Source organism: Odocoileus virginianus, chromosome 11, assembly GCF_023699985.2.
Source record: "Odocoileus virginianus isolate 20LAN1187 ecotype Illinois chromosome 11, Ovbor_1.2, whole genome shotgun sequence".
Taxonomy (NCBI): Eukaryota; Metazoa; Chordata; class Mammalia; order Artiodactyla; family Cervidae; genus Odocoileus; species Odocoileus virginianus.
Genome location: NC_069684.1, coordinates 54,833,091 through 54,851,730, shown reverse-complemented (window position 1 = coordinate 54,851,730; position 18,640 = coordinate 54,833,091). Strand labels below are relative to the sequence as shown.

General features: G+C 39.7%; 1 protein-coding gene across 3 annotated transcripts in view; it reads right to left on the bottom strand.

The window, feature by feature from the left end:
- Window positions 1–18,640, bottom strand: part of RAB3GAP2 (RAB3 GTPase activating non-catalytic protein subunit 2) — a 108,048-nt gene that overhangs the window by 75,928 nt on the left and 13,480 nt on the right. For all 3 annotated transcript variants that reach the window (XM_020906849.2, XM_070474493.1, XM_070474494.1), the window contains exon 2: window positions 10,595–10,656. In XM_020906849.2, coding sequence (XP_020762508.2) covers window positions 10,595–10,656 — 62 coding nt within the window. The remainder of the gene's footprint in view (window positions 1–10,594; window positions 10,657–18,640) is intronic.

Sequence of the window (18,640 nt, the reverse complement as noted above, 5' to 3'; positions counted from 1 at the left end):
GATTCTAAAATAATGTGTTCATGTGATAAAGTACTTAATTTCCCTAGTGAAGCACGATATTTAAAAATCAAAAACAGCACCATCAAGGACTACCTTGGCTTTCCACAAACATCAACAAGCACTCAGATACTAAAGTTAACATTAAATTCATCCATTATCTATAAAACACAGCTCCTGCTTAGGGGTGGGAAACGAGAATGTATAATTTTCTTCAGCATATCCTAAACTTCAAAGTTTTTTCTTTGCCTTGAGATGTAAAATTTTTTCTTAATCTGCACAAATATGGAAGCCATCAATGCAGATTACGAAAAGGAATCCATTCTAAACACTAGGACTGTAACAAATACATATTTAAAAATTTTATTTCTTTTGATGTTAATCCCACAAATTCATCAAACGATTAGTCTTTCACAAGACAGGAGATGGAAAATGCAGTAATTTAACCAACCTTTCAATTATAGCTGGCCACCACAGAGGCTGGTAAATATCTGTGAAGAGTGGCAAATGTCTTCTGGTGTATCAACCACTGTGATGACTAGAGAGCCACTGCAGTAGCCCAGAGTAATTTTTCAAAGCTTTCAACTTTAGCTAACAAGTCCATCATTTGCAGTTTTCACTGTCACTGTCGTGTGCTGTAGCAGACACGTACACGTAACAGTGGTGCCAAAAGAATCCAGTACAAATAAGGGACTGTCAGCACATCCCAGCATACATTCTCAGTATTTCACTTCCTAATTCATGGGAATAAACTAGTCATCTACACTTTCTAAACCAAGAGATGTAAGTGCTCAGCAATTCTGAAACACAAAGAAATAAATTAACAATGTTATATAAATTGTCTTTTTTTTTTTTTCTAGTTTCCTATTAGCATATGTACTACCTAATGCTTCTCAAACTTTTTTTTAGGTTGCAGGACTTTCTTATTCCCAAACAAAATTTTACACAGTATTTTAATATATGAAATAGATAAAAGCAGAAATGAGGAAGCGTCTCTGCAGAACCTGAGAGCTTTCTCTAACACAGCATGAAAAGCATTGGTCTTGGCCATTTTCCAGATTGTAGACTAAAATCAAACATCCAAAATTAAGGTCTTGTCAAAATTTGAATGAGGCAAAGCAAGAACTATAAAGTTGGTTACAAATTTCATTATGGATAACTCAAAGGAAAAAAAATTACAAACACAATTAGTCACAAAAATCTCTGACTTCAATCTCTCAGTTTTTAGAATCATTTTTCTTTCTAACCTTAGAGTAACTTAACAATAATTCAGTAACTCTTCCAGTTTTATTTCAACTGTCAATTCCAGTAGGATTAATTCTGCTATTATTTTAAATTGTATATATAATATGATCCCATTTTTAGAGAATTATCTGTGTGCCCATTCATCCAACCATTCAGTCAAATATGCCTATAATTATAACTTCTTAAAGTTAGTAATGATGACTATTCTTAGATGTCAGAAAGTTGATTATCTTATTTGCTATATTTTTTCCTACCTGAATTTTCTGTAAACTCCATTTTTACTTATTTTATTTTATTTTTTTGTAAACTTCATTTTTACAAAAATTCATTACTCACAAAAAATTACAACAGAACACCAACATAAAAATCAAATTCTTTATTTTTGAGACTATACTTAATACTAAAATCTATGTGCTTCCTAGGCACCATGGGATATAAGAAAGTACTAAACAATTATTGCTCAAAAACTTCACTATCTAGTTGGACAAATAAGATTCAATAAGTAAGAAACAATCAGCATCCAACGTAAGTAAGAACAGATCTGACAACTAAACTATGCTGTGGACCTTAAATTGCTATTAGTGTTCACACACACACAACAGCACACATTTCCCCCAAAATATCTGAGTGAAAAGCATGCAAAGATGACCAACTTCACTCATAAATTTAAAAATACAAATTAAAGCACTGAAATGGCATTTCACATCATTCTTATTTTGCAAAGTATATAGTTTGATAATCTACTAGGGGCCAAAGATTTCAAAAAGTACCACCATAAGAAAACCTATCCATCTCTCATAGTCTTGAGTTTCCCAGGATTGCTATAAATAGACGTACAGAGAAATATTTCATTTTTTACAAAATAAACAGCAATTAGCTCAGAGATGTTTTCATTTCTGTGACACAGAGGGTGAAGGAAGACAGCCTCACCATGTTTGGAATATACACCGAGCAGGCTTTTGGAAGCACTGCTCGGCACTTCCTATTAAAACCTGAAATGGACAGGCATGCCTTTTCGGGCTTCCCTGGTGGCTCAGTGGTCAAGAACCCGCCCGCCAGTGCAGGAGATGTGGGTCCCATTTCCGGGTCAGGAAGGTCAAGTAGAGAAGGAAATGGCAACCCACTCCAGTATTCTTACCTGGGAAATCCCATGGATGGAAACTGGCGAGCTACAGTCCATGGGATCGCAAAAGAGTCAGACATGACTTAGTAATAACTAAAACAACAACAACATGTATACCTTTTAGGAATTTATTCTAAAGGAAAAATAAGAATGGCCAACATTTACTGAGCACATACTATGTATGTTCCAGGTACTATTCTAAGCACATCTCATTTCATCCTCCTAATAATCCTGTAATTTTAACCCTATGACTGATAATCCTATTAGTCCCACTTTAGGAATGAGGCAACTGGACTGAGAGAAGTTACAGAACTTGTCCAAGGTTGTCCAGTCACCGAGTGGCAGAGATAGGCTAGAAATTCCAGCAGTCTGACTTTCATTCATTATACTGCACACATGTGTAACCAAAGATGCACAGATATAAAAATGATTACAGCACTGCCTGTGACAGAAAAGAGAACAAAAACAAAATGTCCCTCAATAGGTGTGTGCCTAAACCAATCACAATACATCTATACAATGAAACAGTACTACTTTAAAAGAACTACATGATTTATATATGGAGATACAGAAAAACCTCCATATTACACTAAATGGAAAAGGCAAGACTTAGAACAGTATGTAAAAATGAAGTCTATACGGACCTTGACATAAAGAGAATTAAACATATCAATTTTACTCTCACTTTCCCCAGCACTCTCAACCCCTCTAAAACCAGCAGGAAAAGATTTTGCTTCAAGTATGGGCAAAAAGAAAAGAGGAAAAAACCACTAGAATTTGAGAACTAGAAAGCAGATGGACAGGGGGTAAGTGATTTTACAGTCCTTAGAAAACTAACTCCCACTAAAGTGATGCTGGGGAAAGCTGAGAAGCAACTCCAGTTGCACTGCAAAATTGCCAACAGGCTTAGGAATTGGTGCCAGCTCCCTGTGGAAGTGACAGCAAAGAGTGGCTAAAGTCAGAAGGCTTGGTTGAGAGTGCTTAGACAGATCCCCTCCCCTACGCCTCACACTCAGTCGCGTCCCTCTCTCCCTGCCAGAAGACCAGAGACCCATCACTATGCAAAACCAACTCCCAGAATCTACCCTGCAGGAATGCCTGAGGAGTCCAGACTTGAACTAAAATGAACAACTGTCGAGAGCAAGAAAAAGTGGTGACTAAAATATGCAGACTAAATATGGAGACTAAAAACAGGTTGCTCTTAAGTATTTAGGCATTAATATTGCCACTAAGACTGTGCCTGGTCTGTTGGTTGGTCTGTGGCCAAAGACTCAGGAACAAACTTACACTGTTTGCTGGTGAACAGTTCTTTAGCTACACTTTTCACACTAGCAAACCACTCCACCAGAATCTACTAAAACCAAACTCATGGCCATAAAGATAAAAAGGGTTTTTTCCCCTCCTTTAAAAAAAAAATTAGATAACTTTATTTTTTAAATTGAGGTATAGCTGATTTACAAGACCAAAAAGCTTTGAGGCCCCCAAACGAGGCCAAGAGATTTTAGAGAACAAAAGGTGGTAAAGGCAGGAAGAAAGGCTGAGAGATTGACACAAAAAACCATGGGCTTTCCATGATTTTGATTTCTGAACTCCAGCATGACTAACATTTTGGGTGGACAACCCTGTTTTGGAGGATGCCCTGTGAACTAAGATACCTCGCAGCATCCCTCCAGTTAGCACCTCCCCGCAAGCTAAGACAAGCAAAAGTGTCTCAAGACATTGCCAAATGTCCCCTCAGTGGCGAAATCATCCCTGGTTGAGAAGCACTAGGCTAAACCCAGCTTTGTGTTAATGTGGAGAGGAAGGTCATTGGGAAACAAAAGTGTTTCTAATAGTCCAAAGTCCTGATGAGGCCCACCTTAGGAAACAGACCCTCTGCGACCACACCCCTCACAAGAGAGTCTGGGGCGTACCCACAGCATCTGTGGGTACTCTCCTGCCTCTGGCCAAGCCTGTGCTTATGTCTCTTCTGTGGCAGATGGCACCAGTCCACTGACACCAAAATAAGGTGAGATATTTTCCAGAACTACCCCAAATTATTGCCTGAGATGGTAAAGAATCTGCCTCCAATGTGGGAGGGCTGGGTTGGGACAATTCCCTGGAGAAGGGAATGGCAACCCACTCCAGTATTCTTGCCTGGAGAATCCCATGGACAGAGGAGCCTGGTGGGCTGCTATCCATGGGGTCACAAAGAGTCAGGCAGGACTGAACAACTAACACTTTCACTAATGCTCTAAGGATCTCTAATCAGGTTGTGCTGTCTCCTATCTCTCAGCCTGTAAATGAACATTTCTCTGGGGCCTCTACATGGCCAGCATGCTTATATTCCCATTAATCTGCAAAATCAGTAGTGCCTCTGTATATGGCATTCTATCACCTTCTGTAAAACAGATGGAACAAATTCCTAGTATCTTTTTGAATGGAAATTTTCCATGCTGCCTACCTTAACTGAGGACCTTAACCCAAGAGCTTTTGTGTTCCTGTTCCAGAAACTGCTGTCAAGCTAATCCTTGATTCTGTACTTCCAACCCTTTGGTTTTAATGAAAGAAAGCTCATTCAATCTGCCTTGCTAGTTAAAATTAAATTAAGCTGCAAGTTTCTTCCCACTGCCTTGACTTCCATTATAGCATGAGGCTGAGCAAAATAGCACCTTCCTCCTAAAGCAAAAAATTATACCCCAACTAAAAGCCCTTGCATGCATGCTCTGTAGCTTCAGGCATATTTGACTCTGTGTGACCCCCTGGACTGTAGCTCGCTAGGCTTCTCTATCCATAGGATTTTCCAGGCAAGAATACTGAAGTGGGTTGCCATTTCCTTCTCCAGGGATCTTCCTGACCCCGGGGTCGAACTCCTGTCTCTTGTGTCTCCTGCACTGGGAGGCGGGTTCTTTACCACTAGCACCACCTGGGAAGCTCAATTCCCATTACAGCCTGAGGCTGAGCAGAGTATCATTTCCTTCCCAAAGTAAAAAATTATACCCCAACTAAAAGCCCCTGTGCTGTGCTGTGCATAGCTGCTCAGTCGTGTCCAACTCTGCAACCCCACGGACTGTAACCCGCCAGGCTCCTCTGTCCATGGGGATTCTCCAGGCAATACTGGGGTGGGTAGCCATCCTCTAGGGGATCTTCCCAACCCAGGGATTGAACCCAAGTCTCCCACATTGCAGGTGGATTCTTTACCATCTGAGCCACCAGGGAAGCCCATTACAACACTAAAAAATACAATTTACTATCTGTCATAGATCACTAAGCGACAGGTGTTACAGTACAACTATCTTCTTTCCCCGTTTCCCCCAGTCAGGTACTATCTGTCACAATGCCAGCTTAGAATTCAATACGGGGAAAGATCTTTGTTTTGCCTTTTCTTCCATCCTGAAAACCTATTCTGTTTGTCTTTCAATCCTTTAGTGTATTTACTCATGGGTGAGGAGGAATTTCTTAACTTTATTCATTGCACTTCTAGATATAAATGTTACACCTAATATGGATCTGTTATTTGGGGCATTGTTAGGACTGATTTGTATTCCACCCCCAAATTCACAAGCTCTAACCCTCAACGTGACTATCTGAAGATGGGCCTAATTTAAGGAGGCAATTAGAGTGAAACAAGGTCTGAAGGGCACAGCCCCAACCTGTTAGATTGGTATCGTTATGAGAGGAAGAGACACCAGAACCCACTCTCTTGTCTTCACGCACAGAGGAAAGGCCAGGTAAGGATGCAGCCGCCTGAAAGCCAGGAAGAAGAGTCTCATCAGAAACCAACCAGGATGGCACCCTGCCCTTGGGATTCCAGCCTCCAGGACTGTGAGAAAATTAATTTCTGTTGTTTAAGCCACCTTGTCTGTGGTGTTCTGTTAGTCTGCCGCCGACAGACTAACAAAGGCGTGAAATAGCTACAGGAGAAGGACATTTGTCCTTTTCTATAATGGAAGGAATGCTTAAAGTTCCGAAGCCTGCCATACAGATGAATGCCTTCTTGGACGCGGCTGGCTACTGCTGATAATAGATACTAGAGTATGCTTTCTTCACTGAGTCCTCATTCTACTTGACACCCCAGAAGTGAAATTAAAGAGGCTTTCTCCTTTCTTAGCAAAGCCTTATCCAGACCCCTGGTACTAAATCTCTCTGATTATAAAAGCTTTTTATTCCCTTCTGCCATAAAAATAAGAAACTACTATCAAAGAGCTGACAGTCTCCTTGAGATAAAAAGCACTCTGAACCTTCCATAGCTCTCTTGCTGGACTCAGTAGCAGCGAGCTCGCCTTCAGGTCAGCATTCGGTGGCAGAGGCTGCCACACTCTCCTCTTAGGTACCCTTCTCTGTGGTTCACTGACACACCACTGCAGCCTCCTGAAGACCAGAACACGACTCGTCTCTTAATGTCAGATTAAACAAGAATGAAAGCCTACTTTCCTCTGCTGGTCACAGTAACTGCCAACGACAATTGGTGGAGAAGCCTCTCATTGTTTTGATAGCGATAGCACCCTGACTTAAAGATGTTCCACTTCTTCCAATCCTGGTCTCTCATCTTTAAGGATTGGAAGAAGTGGTCTCTCTCATCTTTAAAGGCTTCCCTGATAGCTCAGTTGGTAAAGTAGCCGCCTGCAATGCAGGAGACCCTGGTTTGATTCCTGGGTTGAGAAGTTCTCCTGGAGAAGGGATAGGCTACCCACTCCAGCATTCCTGGGCTTCCCTTGTGGCTCAGCTGGTAAAGAATCTGCCTGCAATGTGGGAGACCTGGGTTCGATCCCTGGGTTGGGAAGATCCCCCGGAGAAGAGAAAGGCTACCCACTCCAGTATTCTGGCCTGGAGAATTTCATAGACTGTATATAGTCCATGGGGTCACAAAGAGTCAGACCATGACTGAGTAACTTTCACTTCACTCATCTTTAATGTGGACAAGAACTGTCAGGGCACTCATGGAAGGCAGCTTTTGGTTTGCTGTTTGTACATGACAAGAGAGGGCAGGAAGTTCCCTCTCCACTCCAACGAGGTGGCTACACCTACTACCCTGACTACAGCGTGCACATCTGCATTTCATACATTTGCCAAAATTCACTCTGATTCTTGCTAGGCCCCTGGAGCTGGCTGTGCCTTTGGAGTTGTTCATCACCGTGGATGGTAGCAGAAGTAACAGAAGTCTCTTGCTTCAGCTGAGTAAAATTACTAACAGTCCTGGCTATAAAATTTTTCTCAGCAGAACTTCATAATGATACTTCACAGAGAAAGTTCTGGATGATGCTGCTGTGTCAGGCAGAGGTCACATCCTTTTCCTGGCCACAGTGCCATGTTGTGTTGTTTTGAAGACTGGATCCAAATTCAAAGAAGCTCTCTTAAACATTACAGGATGACTTGAACATCTGAACAACTGCCTCAGTGTTCTAGCCCACTTTTGTTGTCATCCAAATACGTTCTCCCTCACCATATATATGAGACAATGACAGGGTAAAGGGTTCAGTTAGGAATGACTGGTACCCCCAAACTGTTGTCAACAAGACCTAACGATACTGCCTTACTTGCTGCATTTCAAGTCTACAGTGTGAGGAAACCCATCAAGATAAAGAGAACAACAACCCACTCTCATTCCCAAGGGTCACCTGTGAATACTCAACTTTTATCTGAATCGAGCCGTGCTCCACATGTGAGTAATTTCATGCGTTTTCAGAAGGAGGAGAAGCATATTTTGGCTTTTAACTGAAACAGTTAAGATATGTCATCCCTAGATTTAGGATTGCCTTCCCAATAAAGAGAAGACAATACACTTTACAAGTCAGATTGAAAGGAGGTTGGTAACACTTACACAATCTAACTAGACTGTCATTGTCCACGTCACCAGGATCAGCTGGAACAGTGCAACATCAAAATGAAGTACTGAACAATAAACAAGCCATGACCTCTACAAGCATGGGAGGCAACCTATCCCTCAGAGCAGCCAAGGGGAGCTTCACAAACCAGAAATCAGTGTTGGCCACCCCATGCGGCATATGTGATCTCAGTTTCTGGATCAGGGATAGAAGCCATACCCTCTGCAGTGGAAGCAAGACGTCCTAACCACTGGACCACCAGGGTAGTCCCTGACCTCGTATAAATCTAAGCACCCCACCCCCCACTCCCCCCAAATATCCTACACTGGATGCTGATGAACAGACTCAGTAAAATCCTCATATGAGCTCTGAGGGTGAAATGAAAAGGAGAAAGAATTGAAGACAATCTAGAGTCTAAGTTATGAGTAAGCAGAAGGCAGTCAGTCTTATTAGCCAATGCAGAGACAGTATAACCGAGTCTCCCTGTTGACACAGGACTAGAGCAGAGAGGGACAAGGTGGTGTTTGCTGAGGTGATGGGATAACGAAGTTTCTTGAGCTGCACCGCATCCTATGCAGCACATCCCAATCCTCCCCGATGTCCTCTGAAATGGTGCCCTGTTCTGCATCTCCCCGTGGAGCTTTGCTACAACTCTGTATGACATGAACATGCTCTGCTGCTCACAACACGATGCGCTCTCATTTCTCCTCCACAGCTATTCTTTTTGTCTTCCCCAATGCAGTAAGTGATACACCATGCATCCAGTAGCTCAAGCCAAACATCTGGAAGGTTTTTCAAAGACTTTTTATTATGGATAGTTTCAAAGATGGACAAAAATAAAGAGAATGGTACCTATTACTCAGCTTTAGGGAGCAGCAACATCTTGTTACATTTTATCTACTACACAGCATGCCCCAGATCAAAGAAATTAATTCTAGGCTCTTCCTTTCCCCCTCATACCTCACAGCCAATTCACAGGAACATCTTAGCATTATCTCTCAAACTCATCCTCAATCTACCAATTTCTCATTTTCACTATCTTAATGCAAGTCACCAGCATTTCTCAACTAAACTCGTCTAACAGCCTCCAAACTGGTCTCTCTTGCTTCCACTATTGCTCCCTACTTTGATCTATTCTAAACAGCAGGCAAGATGAACAATAAGGAATCAGATCAGTGTGGTTTCCTACTGCATTTAGAATAAACTTTAAATTCATGAAGTCTTTAATCAGGCTGGTTTGCTTCTCTAACCCCCTCTTGTAGCCACCTCAGTCCTGCCAAGCCCCATTGGCCTTCTCTACCTTTCTTCTAACACCAAGCCCATCCTGCCACAGGGCCTTTGCATGAGTTGTTGCCCTGGGCTGCGATGCTCTTCGCCAGACCTATACCTCGCTGATTCCCTGTCATCTTTCAAAGCTCAGCTTAAATGTCACATCCTCCTAAACACCTTTCCAGGCCACCCAATCTACAGTTGTTACATCACCATTTGCATTCTCTACTACCACCATTTGATATTTTCATGTATCTTAAAAAAAATTTTTCCCCCTCTCTCCCCAGCTGGGCACAGGGATGATAAGATCTATCCAGTATATAGGTTCATTTCTCTTTCTTAAAAAAAAAAAACCCTGATTTTGTTCAGGTATCAACTCCTTCCCTGTGCAGCAGCCATGGGCCTCAGGAAAGGCTGACCCTCTACCCTCTAACTTCAGGAAGTGATATGACTTGACTGATAAAAATCTCATATACCTTGCTAGTGGCTAGTTCAGAAATAAGTATTTGGCCCAATTCAAGCCAAGGAGATAAAAGGCAAGGAAGAAAGCTATGAAAAGCCCCAGCCTTTTTCTCCCTCCAGTCAGGAATGAAAAAACAAGCTGCCGCACCACACCTGTGAGAAGAACAAGCTTTAGGAGGAAGTCAACGTGGTGTATGCAGAACAGAACTTGAGTCTTTGATGACATAGTTCTCGTCAATCCATCTGGGAATACACAATATCTCTGACTTCCTTTTACATGAGCTAATGAGTGTCTCTATTATTTAAGCCAATGTAGGTTAGATTTTCTATTATCTATAGGCGAAAATACACTACACATATAGGGACTCTGTTTACTTGCTCAATGCTATACTCCCAGCACCCAGAATATGGTGGGCATTTAACAAATCTATACTGAATGAATAACTGCAAGAGTCTGAAAGAATAACCTATGAAGGAGAAAGAATCCTAAAACAATTATTCTCCATTGAGCTCACTGACTGAGCTATAAAAAGTCATTAAATCCTTAAGAACAGGCATCTACTCAAGTACTACTGAGTAAGCAAAACGTTCTTGATAACGATTTTTAAATGTTGACCTAACACTGAAATATGTCACCATCATTACAAAAGGAAAATGCCACTATCAAAAAGCATGCATATTTTTGCAGACTTACAGGTTCTTGGGGTTCTGATTCTTCCCATGCTCCCCAACCATCATCTTCCCAGTTTGATTTACCTGTTTCGAAAAAGATGAAAAGCGCTTATTACATAAAATATAGAGCTTAAATTATTTTAAAAACATTTCCTCTAAACATAATAGAACCAACCTCATATTAAGGAAGAAAACAATGGTAAACTATACTAGGTCAGGATTTTGCTATATGTAATAATATTCAGGAAACATTTGACCCAAATTTCCACATCTGTGTAAAAGTGTGCAAGTTAGTTGGATTTTAAGATATTGGACATCAAGTCTACCCACATTTAAATCAAACTGCAAAGATGACTTTTTAAAAAAAATGTTAAAAATGGCAAATATTTGTTACCTAATATATTAGACAAGTTAAAGGTACACAGTGGCCAAAAAACACACCAAAAATTTCACATAGATATCTTTAAAAGTGTTTTAATAAGATAAGGTATCAAAGATTAAGAAAACAATTTTGAAACCAGATTGGTCTACTATTTTCCACCTTTTCCTGACACTCTGGGATTTCTTATACATGAGAACATTGTCTTGGATTAAAATAAGATGTCCAACCACCACCGCAACGGGGAATTAAAACCCCCAAATTGGGGGCTTCCCTGGTCGTCACTGGTTAAGAATCTGTCTTCCAGTGTGGGAGACGAGGGTTTGATCCCTGGCCGAGGAACTAGGATCCCACATGCTGCAGGGTGACTAAGCCCACGCACAGCAAGTAGAGAAAGCCCACGTGCTGCAACAAAGACCCAGCACAGATTTTTTTTTAAAAATTAAATAAAAAATAAAAATCCCAAATTAGTGAGTTCATTTTTATATAATTATCGTTGAATTCATCCTATATCATATCAGAAGAGAATGAATAAAACTATCATTTTTAAAGGAACTATTAATATTCTGAACCAAACATCCGATACTCTATATGTATTACTTCAAATCAAATTAAAAAATAAAAGTTTCCCTAAGTGTGAAAAAGGCAGATAACTGTCTAATTATAAGTCTAGCCCCAGAATCAGATTACCTAGGTTCACCCTGGATCCAGCCCTTATCAGCTCTGCAACCCAGAACAGTTACCCCGTATTCATAAGCTCTAGCTCTCTTACCATAACATCATGGAAAATGACAGTACCTACAGTTAGTGGGATTGCTGTCAGCATGCTAAGTCCCCAGTGCCTGATACATAATAAGTTCTCAATGCCAGTCATCAGGATTTAGCTATTAAAATACTACAAAATATAAATAAAATATTGTATTTAAACCAATCAGCCTCAAAATTCTGGGGGAAGAAGCAACCTAAAAGATGGGACTGAACATGTTATCTACTGACAGGAGGAAGGAAGCAAAAAGAACTTCCACTTATCTACAACATTCCAAAGGCACTAAAATCAACTATATATTAGATGATAAAAAAAATGTTATAGTCTGGTACTTGGAATCATTGCTCAATTAGCTCTGTGGCAATATCCCCATCTTTGGTACTTAAACACCAAATAGCTACTTTATGATGTGCCAAGCACTGCTAGGCATATATTAAGTCTTAAAATAGTACTAATCATTTGATTAACACTGTACAACTAATAGAAGATTTCCGTACACACATCAATTGAACAATTTAACAAACGTTCTGTTAAATACCCTGTGCCAAATCCTGTAGCTGAAACAGACAAAAATACAAAAATATGAACTCTTTTTCTTTTTAAAGAATCTGTGATCTAGTGTAGGAGAGAGACAAACAAGTAACCGTCGTGGTGATGGCTGCAACTGACTACTAGGGCAACTCAGATGAGGCCGTAAGAGACGAAAAGCTATAGGGAGGCGTCATCTTAAATGAAATCTTACAAAAAATGGCTAGAGGGACTGGTGGTTCCTCCACTGAATCAGTGGTTTGGACTTTGCTTTCTAATGCAGGGCTTCGGGTTTGAGTCCTGTACAGGGAGCTAAGATGACAACATGACTTGGGGCCAAATATTGTAACCAATTCAATAAAGACTTAAAAAATGGTCCAGTTTTTTTTTTTTTTTAAGTGGCTAGAAACTTTTCAAAGGCAAAAAAAAAAAAAAAAAGCTATTCAGATAGAGGTTATCACGTAACAACAACTAACATGTATTTAGCATCTCTATATGCTTAAATGCTTTGCAGACATTAATTCATATGACAAGGATCCCCTATCTCCCTCTTTTTACAGAGAAAAGCAGATTGCCTAGTTTACATCACTTGCCTAAGATCACAGAGGGTTAAATGGAGGGGCAGGGTTTGAATTCGGTTCTGCCTGAGTTCCAGAGCCCATGCTGCCTAGTATTCTCCCATACTTACTCCTTCGGCCTGAATAAGGGTAAGATTAGGAAACAGTGGGGCTTACAAATAAGACCAAAAGCAAGATTTCATTACATTAACATGGAAATATTCCCCTGATACTGAGATTTGGACCTTTTTTTTGGGTAACTTGGAAAAACACAGTTGCTCTTTGGCAATCTAAATTTGTTAGGCAATCCCTTTAGTCTGCTAATTTTTCTACTGCATAGAAAGCAACTGTCTTCTAATGGGCTGATAGTAACTAGGCCATCTGATTAATAAATGTCTTCTGTACGAGAAAGCAAAATGTGTAGTAAAGCTTATTGCTCTAAGGTTCATAATTCAATGTTAAAACTGCTATAAAAATGTTTATTAAATTACCACACTCTCTGGGAAACTGTGCAGAATTTAAAGTTAATGACCTTCATGACTTCATGAAGGTCAGCTAATCATGTATTCATTCATGCATTCAACAAACACAACATAGCATCTCTTCTGTGTTGGGCCCCGTGCTAAGTGCTGGACATGCAAAAGCAAAATAAGCGTTCAAAGAGCTTAGTCTGTGCACAGAACCTCTGCTGAATGCTGTTCAAAAGAAAATCATGTAAAATGTGCTATTTCTCCTCCATACTGGTAAAAAGTACCCAGCTCCATTCACAAATGACTCATTTGGTCAGCAGAAGACAGCAGAAATTTTGATTATCAGCCCCTGCAGAGACCCAGTTCTCTCCATAAAGCACAATTCAAAACACTCCAGGAAGAAAAAAACTCTGAGAAATATCTTCTTTTCACAAAACAGTAGTGCTCATGATGGTTTACCCATGTCTCAGTGTCTCTGACTGAGGAATTTGTATTAACTGGAGGGAAAGAAAAATTAATCAGGCACCTCCCACTATCACATGAATATATTTCCCAAAGGGGTCATGGTACAAAGAGGTTAAAGGAAGGTGAAAGTGAAAAACAGAACTGTTACTTGGAGAGGTTACAGATATTTTTGAAGGTTGGTTTAGAATTCTCAGTATTGTTTACAACACTGTAAGAAAATGCACTCCAAATTTTAGTCAACTTAAAAATGAGAAACAGAAAAGGAAAAAAAAAAAAAAATCAAAGACGGAAACATCAGTAAATAAGGTACTACCTTCTGGCTATTGTTACTCAGTGTCAGTGATGTAAACTTTGTAGCCTCCTGACTTACCTTAGAATTCATCTGATAACAGTTTTGCAGGCTGCTATTTGACAGCTACTGAAGTGTCAGAATCTTAGCACCTTACCAAGGTTATTTCTTATGTCCTCAAATATAAAAGCAGGTCAAGCACAATCTTCAAAAAAAGCTTATATTGAAAAAACAGCTGCTGAATGTCTAATAAAGATGCCATTCATATAGAAAATTTTATTCAAGTGATCTTTCCTTCTGGTAACTTATTTCTATGAGGATGCTCTTCTTCAATCCATGTCATTATCAGTGTATTTTAACTGATTATTGATCAAGGTTGCGAATAACAAGAGCAATGGTGTTTTAACAATTGAGAACTAGGCCATTTAATGTCAATAAGGAACATTTACTATAAAACTTTAAGGTCTATAAATTTCTACATAACAGGTAGAAATAAGACACCAAATGATGATAGTCTGTTAGAATAAATAGATCAAAACCTTCTATAAGCCAGGGTGATTTGAAAGTCCTAAACTCTTGTATATGTTAAGACTTAAGTCAGTTGAAACTCGTTTGAAAAGATGTTAAGTTCGATGTAACTCATCTGAAAAGATCCCGATGCTGGGAAAGATAAAAGGCGGGAGGAGAAGGGGACGACAGAGAATGAGATGGTTGGATGGCATCACCGACTCTATGGATATGAGTTTGAGTAAGCTCCAGGAGTTGGTGACGGACAGGGAAGCCTGGCGTGCTGCAGTCCATGGGGATGCAGAGTCGGACACGACTGAGTGACTGTGAAAAAGTTGGCTTAAAGCTCAACATTAAGAAAACTAAGATCACGGCATCTGGTCCCATCACCTCATGGGAAATAGATAGGGAAACAGTGGAAACAGTGTCAGACTTTATTTTTTTGAGCTCCAAAATCACTGCAGATGGTGATTGCAGCCATGAAATTAAAAGACGCTTACTCCTTGGAAGGGAAGTTATGACCAACCTAGACAGGATATTAAAAAGCAGAGACGTTACTTTGCCAACAAAAGTCTGTCTAGTCAAGGCTACGGTTTTTCCAGTGGTCATGTATGGATGTGAAAGTTGGACTGTGGAAAAAGCTGAGTGCTGAAAAATTGATGCTTTTGAACTATGGTGTTGGAGAAGACTCTTGAGAGTCCCTTGGACTGCAAGGAGATCCAACCAGTCCATCCTAAAGGAGATCAGTCCTGGGTGTTCATTGAAGGACTGATGCTGAAGCTGAAACTCCAATATTTTGGCCACCTCATGTGAAGAGTTGACTCACTGGGAAAGAACCTGATGCTGGGAGGGACTGGGGGCAGGAGGAGAAGGGGACGATAGAGGATGAGATGGCTGGATGGCATCACCGACTCAATGGACATGAGTTTGAGTGAACTCCGGGAGTTGGTGATGGACAGGGAGGCCTGGTGTGCTGCAATTCATGGGGTCACAAAGAGTCAGACACGACTAAGCAACTGAACTATCAAGGATGGACACTCAAGACATAAACTTCTTTAGGGCAATCAGGATCCAGTGTAGAAATTCCAAAAACCGCACAAATCACCAAATCACCCAGTTCATCTAATGAGCCAAGTGGCATGCTTTTCAGTCAAAGGCTAGGCTATAAATTATGGGGTATTTGTATGTATTTCTCCTCCCATTTATTATATAAGTAAGTAGTAACCACCTAATCTCCAGAAAGCAATCCTTTAAATGACACTGTCATCAACCTCCTGTATCCTTTATCTGGCTTAGGTTCAATTCAACAACACTGATCAGAATATTAAGAAAATGACATCCACATCCATTGCCTTTACAAAACTGGAGTTACAGTCTCTTCTGCAGCATGGCCTCTCTAGGGAGCCTTAAAATTTCTGCAAAGAGATTAAAACAATGAATTAGGGAAGACTAAAGTTTCAGGGTTGACCCCATCCTGAAAATGTGAGGCAGGCTGTCCATGGATGACGCTCTGAGGAATACTAGCTTCAAGGGTAAACTTCAATGCCAATAATCTGATCTAAAATCTCCTGCTTTCCTTTGCCTGCCCTCATCCTTGTTTCTATTCTTTCACTTCAGTAGCCTTTTCACTCACTGGAGGGCAGTCTTTAGCAGCACTGTCCAATAAAAATGTAACACAAGCCACACATGCCACGTTAAACTGACTAGCAGCCATATTCAAAAAGTAGAAACAAGTTAACTTTAATATGCTTTATTTAATATGATATAGCCCCCAAACATCATTTCAATATGTAATCACTATCAAGTTGTTCATGAGATATTTCACATTGGTTCTCTAAGTCTTCAAGATGCAACACGTATTTTACACTCAGAGCACATCTTAGCTGGGACCAGGCACGTTCCGAGTGCTCCACCGCATAGTACAAGACAGGACAGGTCTAGAACAACTGTTAGGTGTCTGCTGTCAGCCTGCCTGGGTTTGATACCCAGCTTTACCCCTGAAGGCTCATATATCCTTAGGCAATTTAATCTCTTCCCTCTCAGCTTCCTCTTTAGCAAAATGGAGTTGATAACTGTATCCATTGTTGGTAAAGTTAAAAGAACAGTGCTTGGCACATACACACCCTTGATGGCTGTTAAAATGATTAGTCTCCAAACACAGCACCCTCTTTCTTCATTCTCACTCTCTGCCTTTGCCTTTCCCAGATCTGTCAGCTAATTTAAGCATTCCCATTTGTCTCCAGCTCTCCAAATTCACCTCTCCTTCAGGACTTGGGTTAATTATTTTTGAAGTTTTATTGCATCTATCAATGATCTTTCCCTCTTGTGAAACCATAGCATTTGATTATATTTTCCTTTCAGAATTACAAATTGTGTTGGGTCATTTATTGTGTTGTTAACTTGTCTGATTGATCATAAATGTATACCGTGTCAATACAGCTAACCATTTAAGCTTCGGGGGACAGGGAATATACATGCTGTGTGTGCTCAAACTCTCACACACACACATATGCATCTCCAAGAACACTGTCAGTACTTAAATATTTATATCCATTTAGGATATCAAGCCTGAAAATAACCTTCTTACCCAAAGGTTTCCCCATATATCCCTATAAAAGGAGGATTTAAATTAATATATTCAAATATAGTAAGCAAATCAGATGTTGATTCTAAACATTTTACATTTCCACAGAAATAAAAACATTTTATTTTTATAAATTTTATATACAAAGACTTTATATTCCAAATCAAAACCATCTTTTGTAAATAAGCTTTCCATGTAAAATTATAAAATATATTGATAAATTCTGTAATTCTCCATTCCATTTTAATCACAAAAAAAATTAACAATCTTTAGCTTTAGTTTTGATTAAGAATAGGAGAAACAAACAAACAAAAAGAATAGGAGAAACAGAGTATCTTTGTTCTAATTCAAGTCTAAATGGCAGAATTTGACTATGTAAAAAAAGATGCTCTAGAAATATTGTTCAATATAGTTGGCCTAATATGGATTAATGGATCTTTGTATTTGATAGATACACACACAATGTATATTTCAACATTTCAAAACAACACTTTAATCATTACTTTAAAAAGCTCTTGCATCAGTAAAGAAAAACCAATACATTCATTCAATTAGGCATTTACTTTCAACCTGACTTTTTGGTAGGCTAGAAAAAATAATTACAAAGAACACTGAGTTCCCAAATAAACACCCTATCATTTTTGAAGGCAAAAAAGAACACCCACATCACTTTCAAAATGTGTCTGTATTCTATTATGCAAATATTCTTTTTGCCAACAGTGAATAAAACAGGTTATACTCAAAACAGCAAAGAAACAGCAAATATTGCCTATTGGAGACATCTAAAAGTAAATCATGAGACTGCTTCCCTAGGTTTGTTACTTCAGCACTATGACTCACGTGTCAGATGCTGCTCCTAAAGCAGCAATTTTACAACTACAGCACAGCAGGACAGCATCAGCTCTAAGCAACGTATTTCAAATGTCCATGTTTCACCTGGGCTTTCCCACCTCATTTCCAGTACAGCCTACTAAAAAAATGGCAGTTTCAAATATATGAGACACAACCATTGAGCCTGTGTTTGAGAGCACGGGAGCCCCAACTACTGAAGCCCCCCGTGCTCTAGAGAAGCCGCTGCAATGAGAAGCCTGCGCACTGCGCCTGGAGAGTGGCCCCTGCTCACCACAGCTAGAGAAAAGCCTGAACAGCAAGGAAGACCCAGCACAGACATAAACAAGTTCAAAAAAACAAAAATAAACAGTAACAATAAAGTCTGCCAGTGTAGATTACTATGTTAGTTCTAATTGCTTTGCTATTACTACCTCATTTGCTAAAATTACCCCTCACTCTTTTTTTATACCACACCTTGAATCACACTTGCTCTCTAAACAAAATTCCTAAGCTTATCTCCAATCAACTTATATGATGTAGAGAGAAATAAACATGAGCAAAATAAAGTTATAAGTATTAGTTATAAAAAGCAACAACCTCCTCATTGACAAGTAATCTGACTTTTCAATCATTTTTTAATACATATCACTGAAGAGGACAATTTTGAACTGTCTAGAATAATTGGCAACATA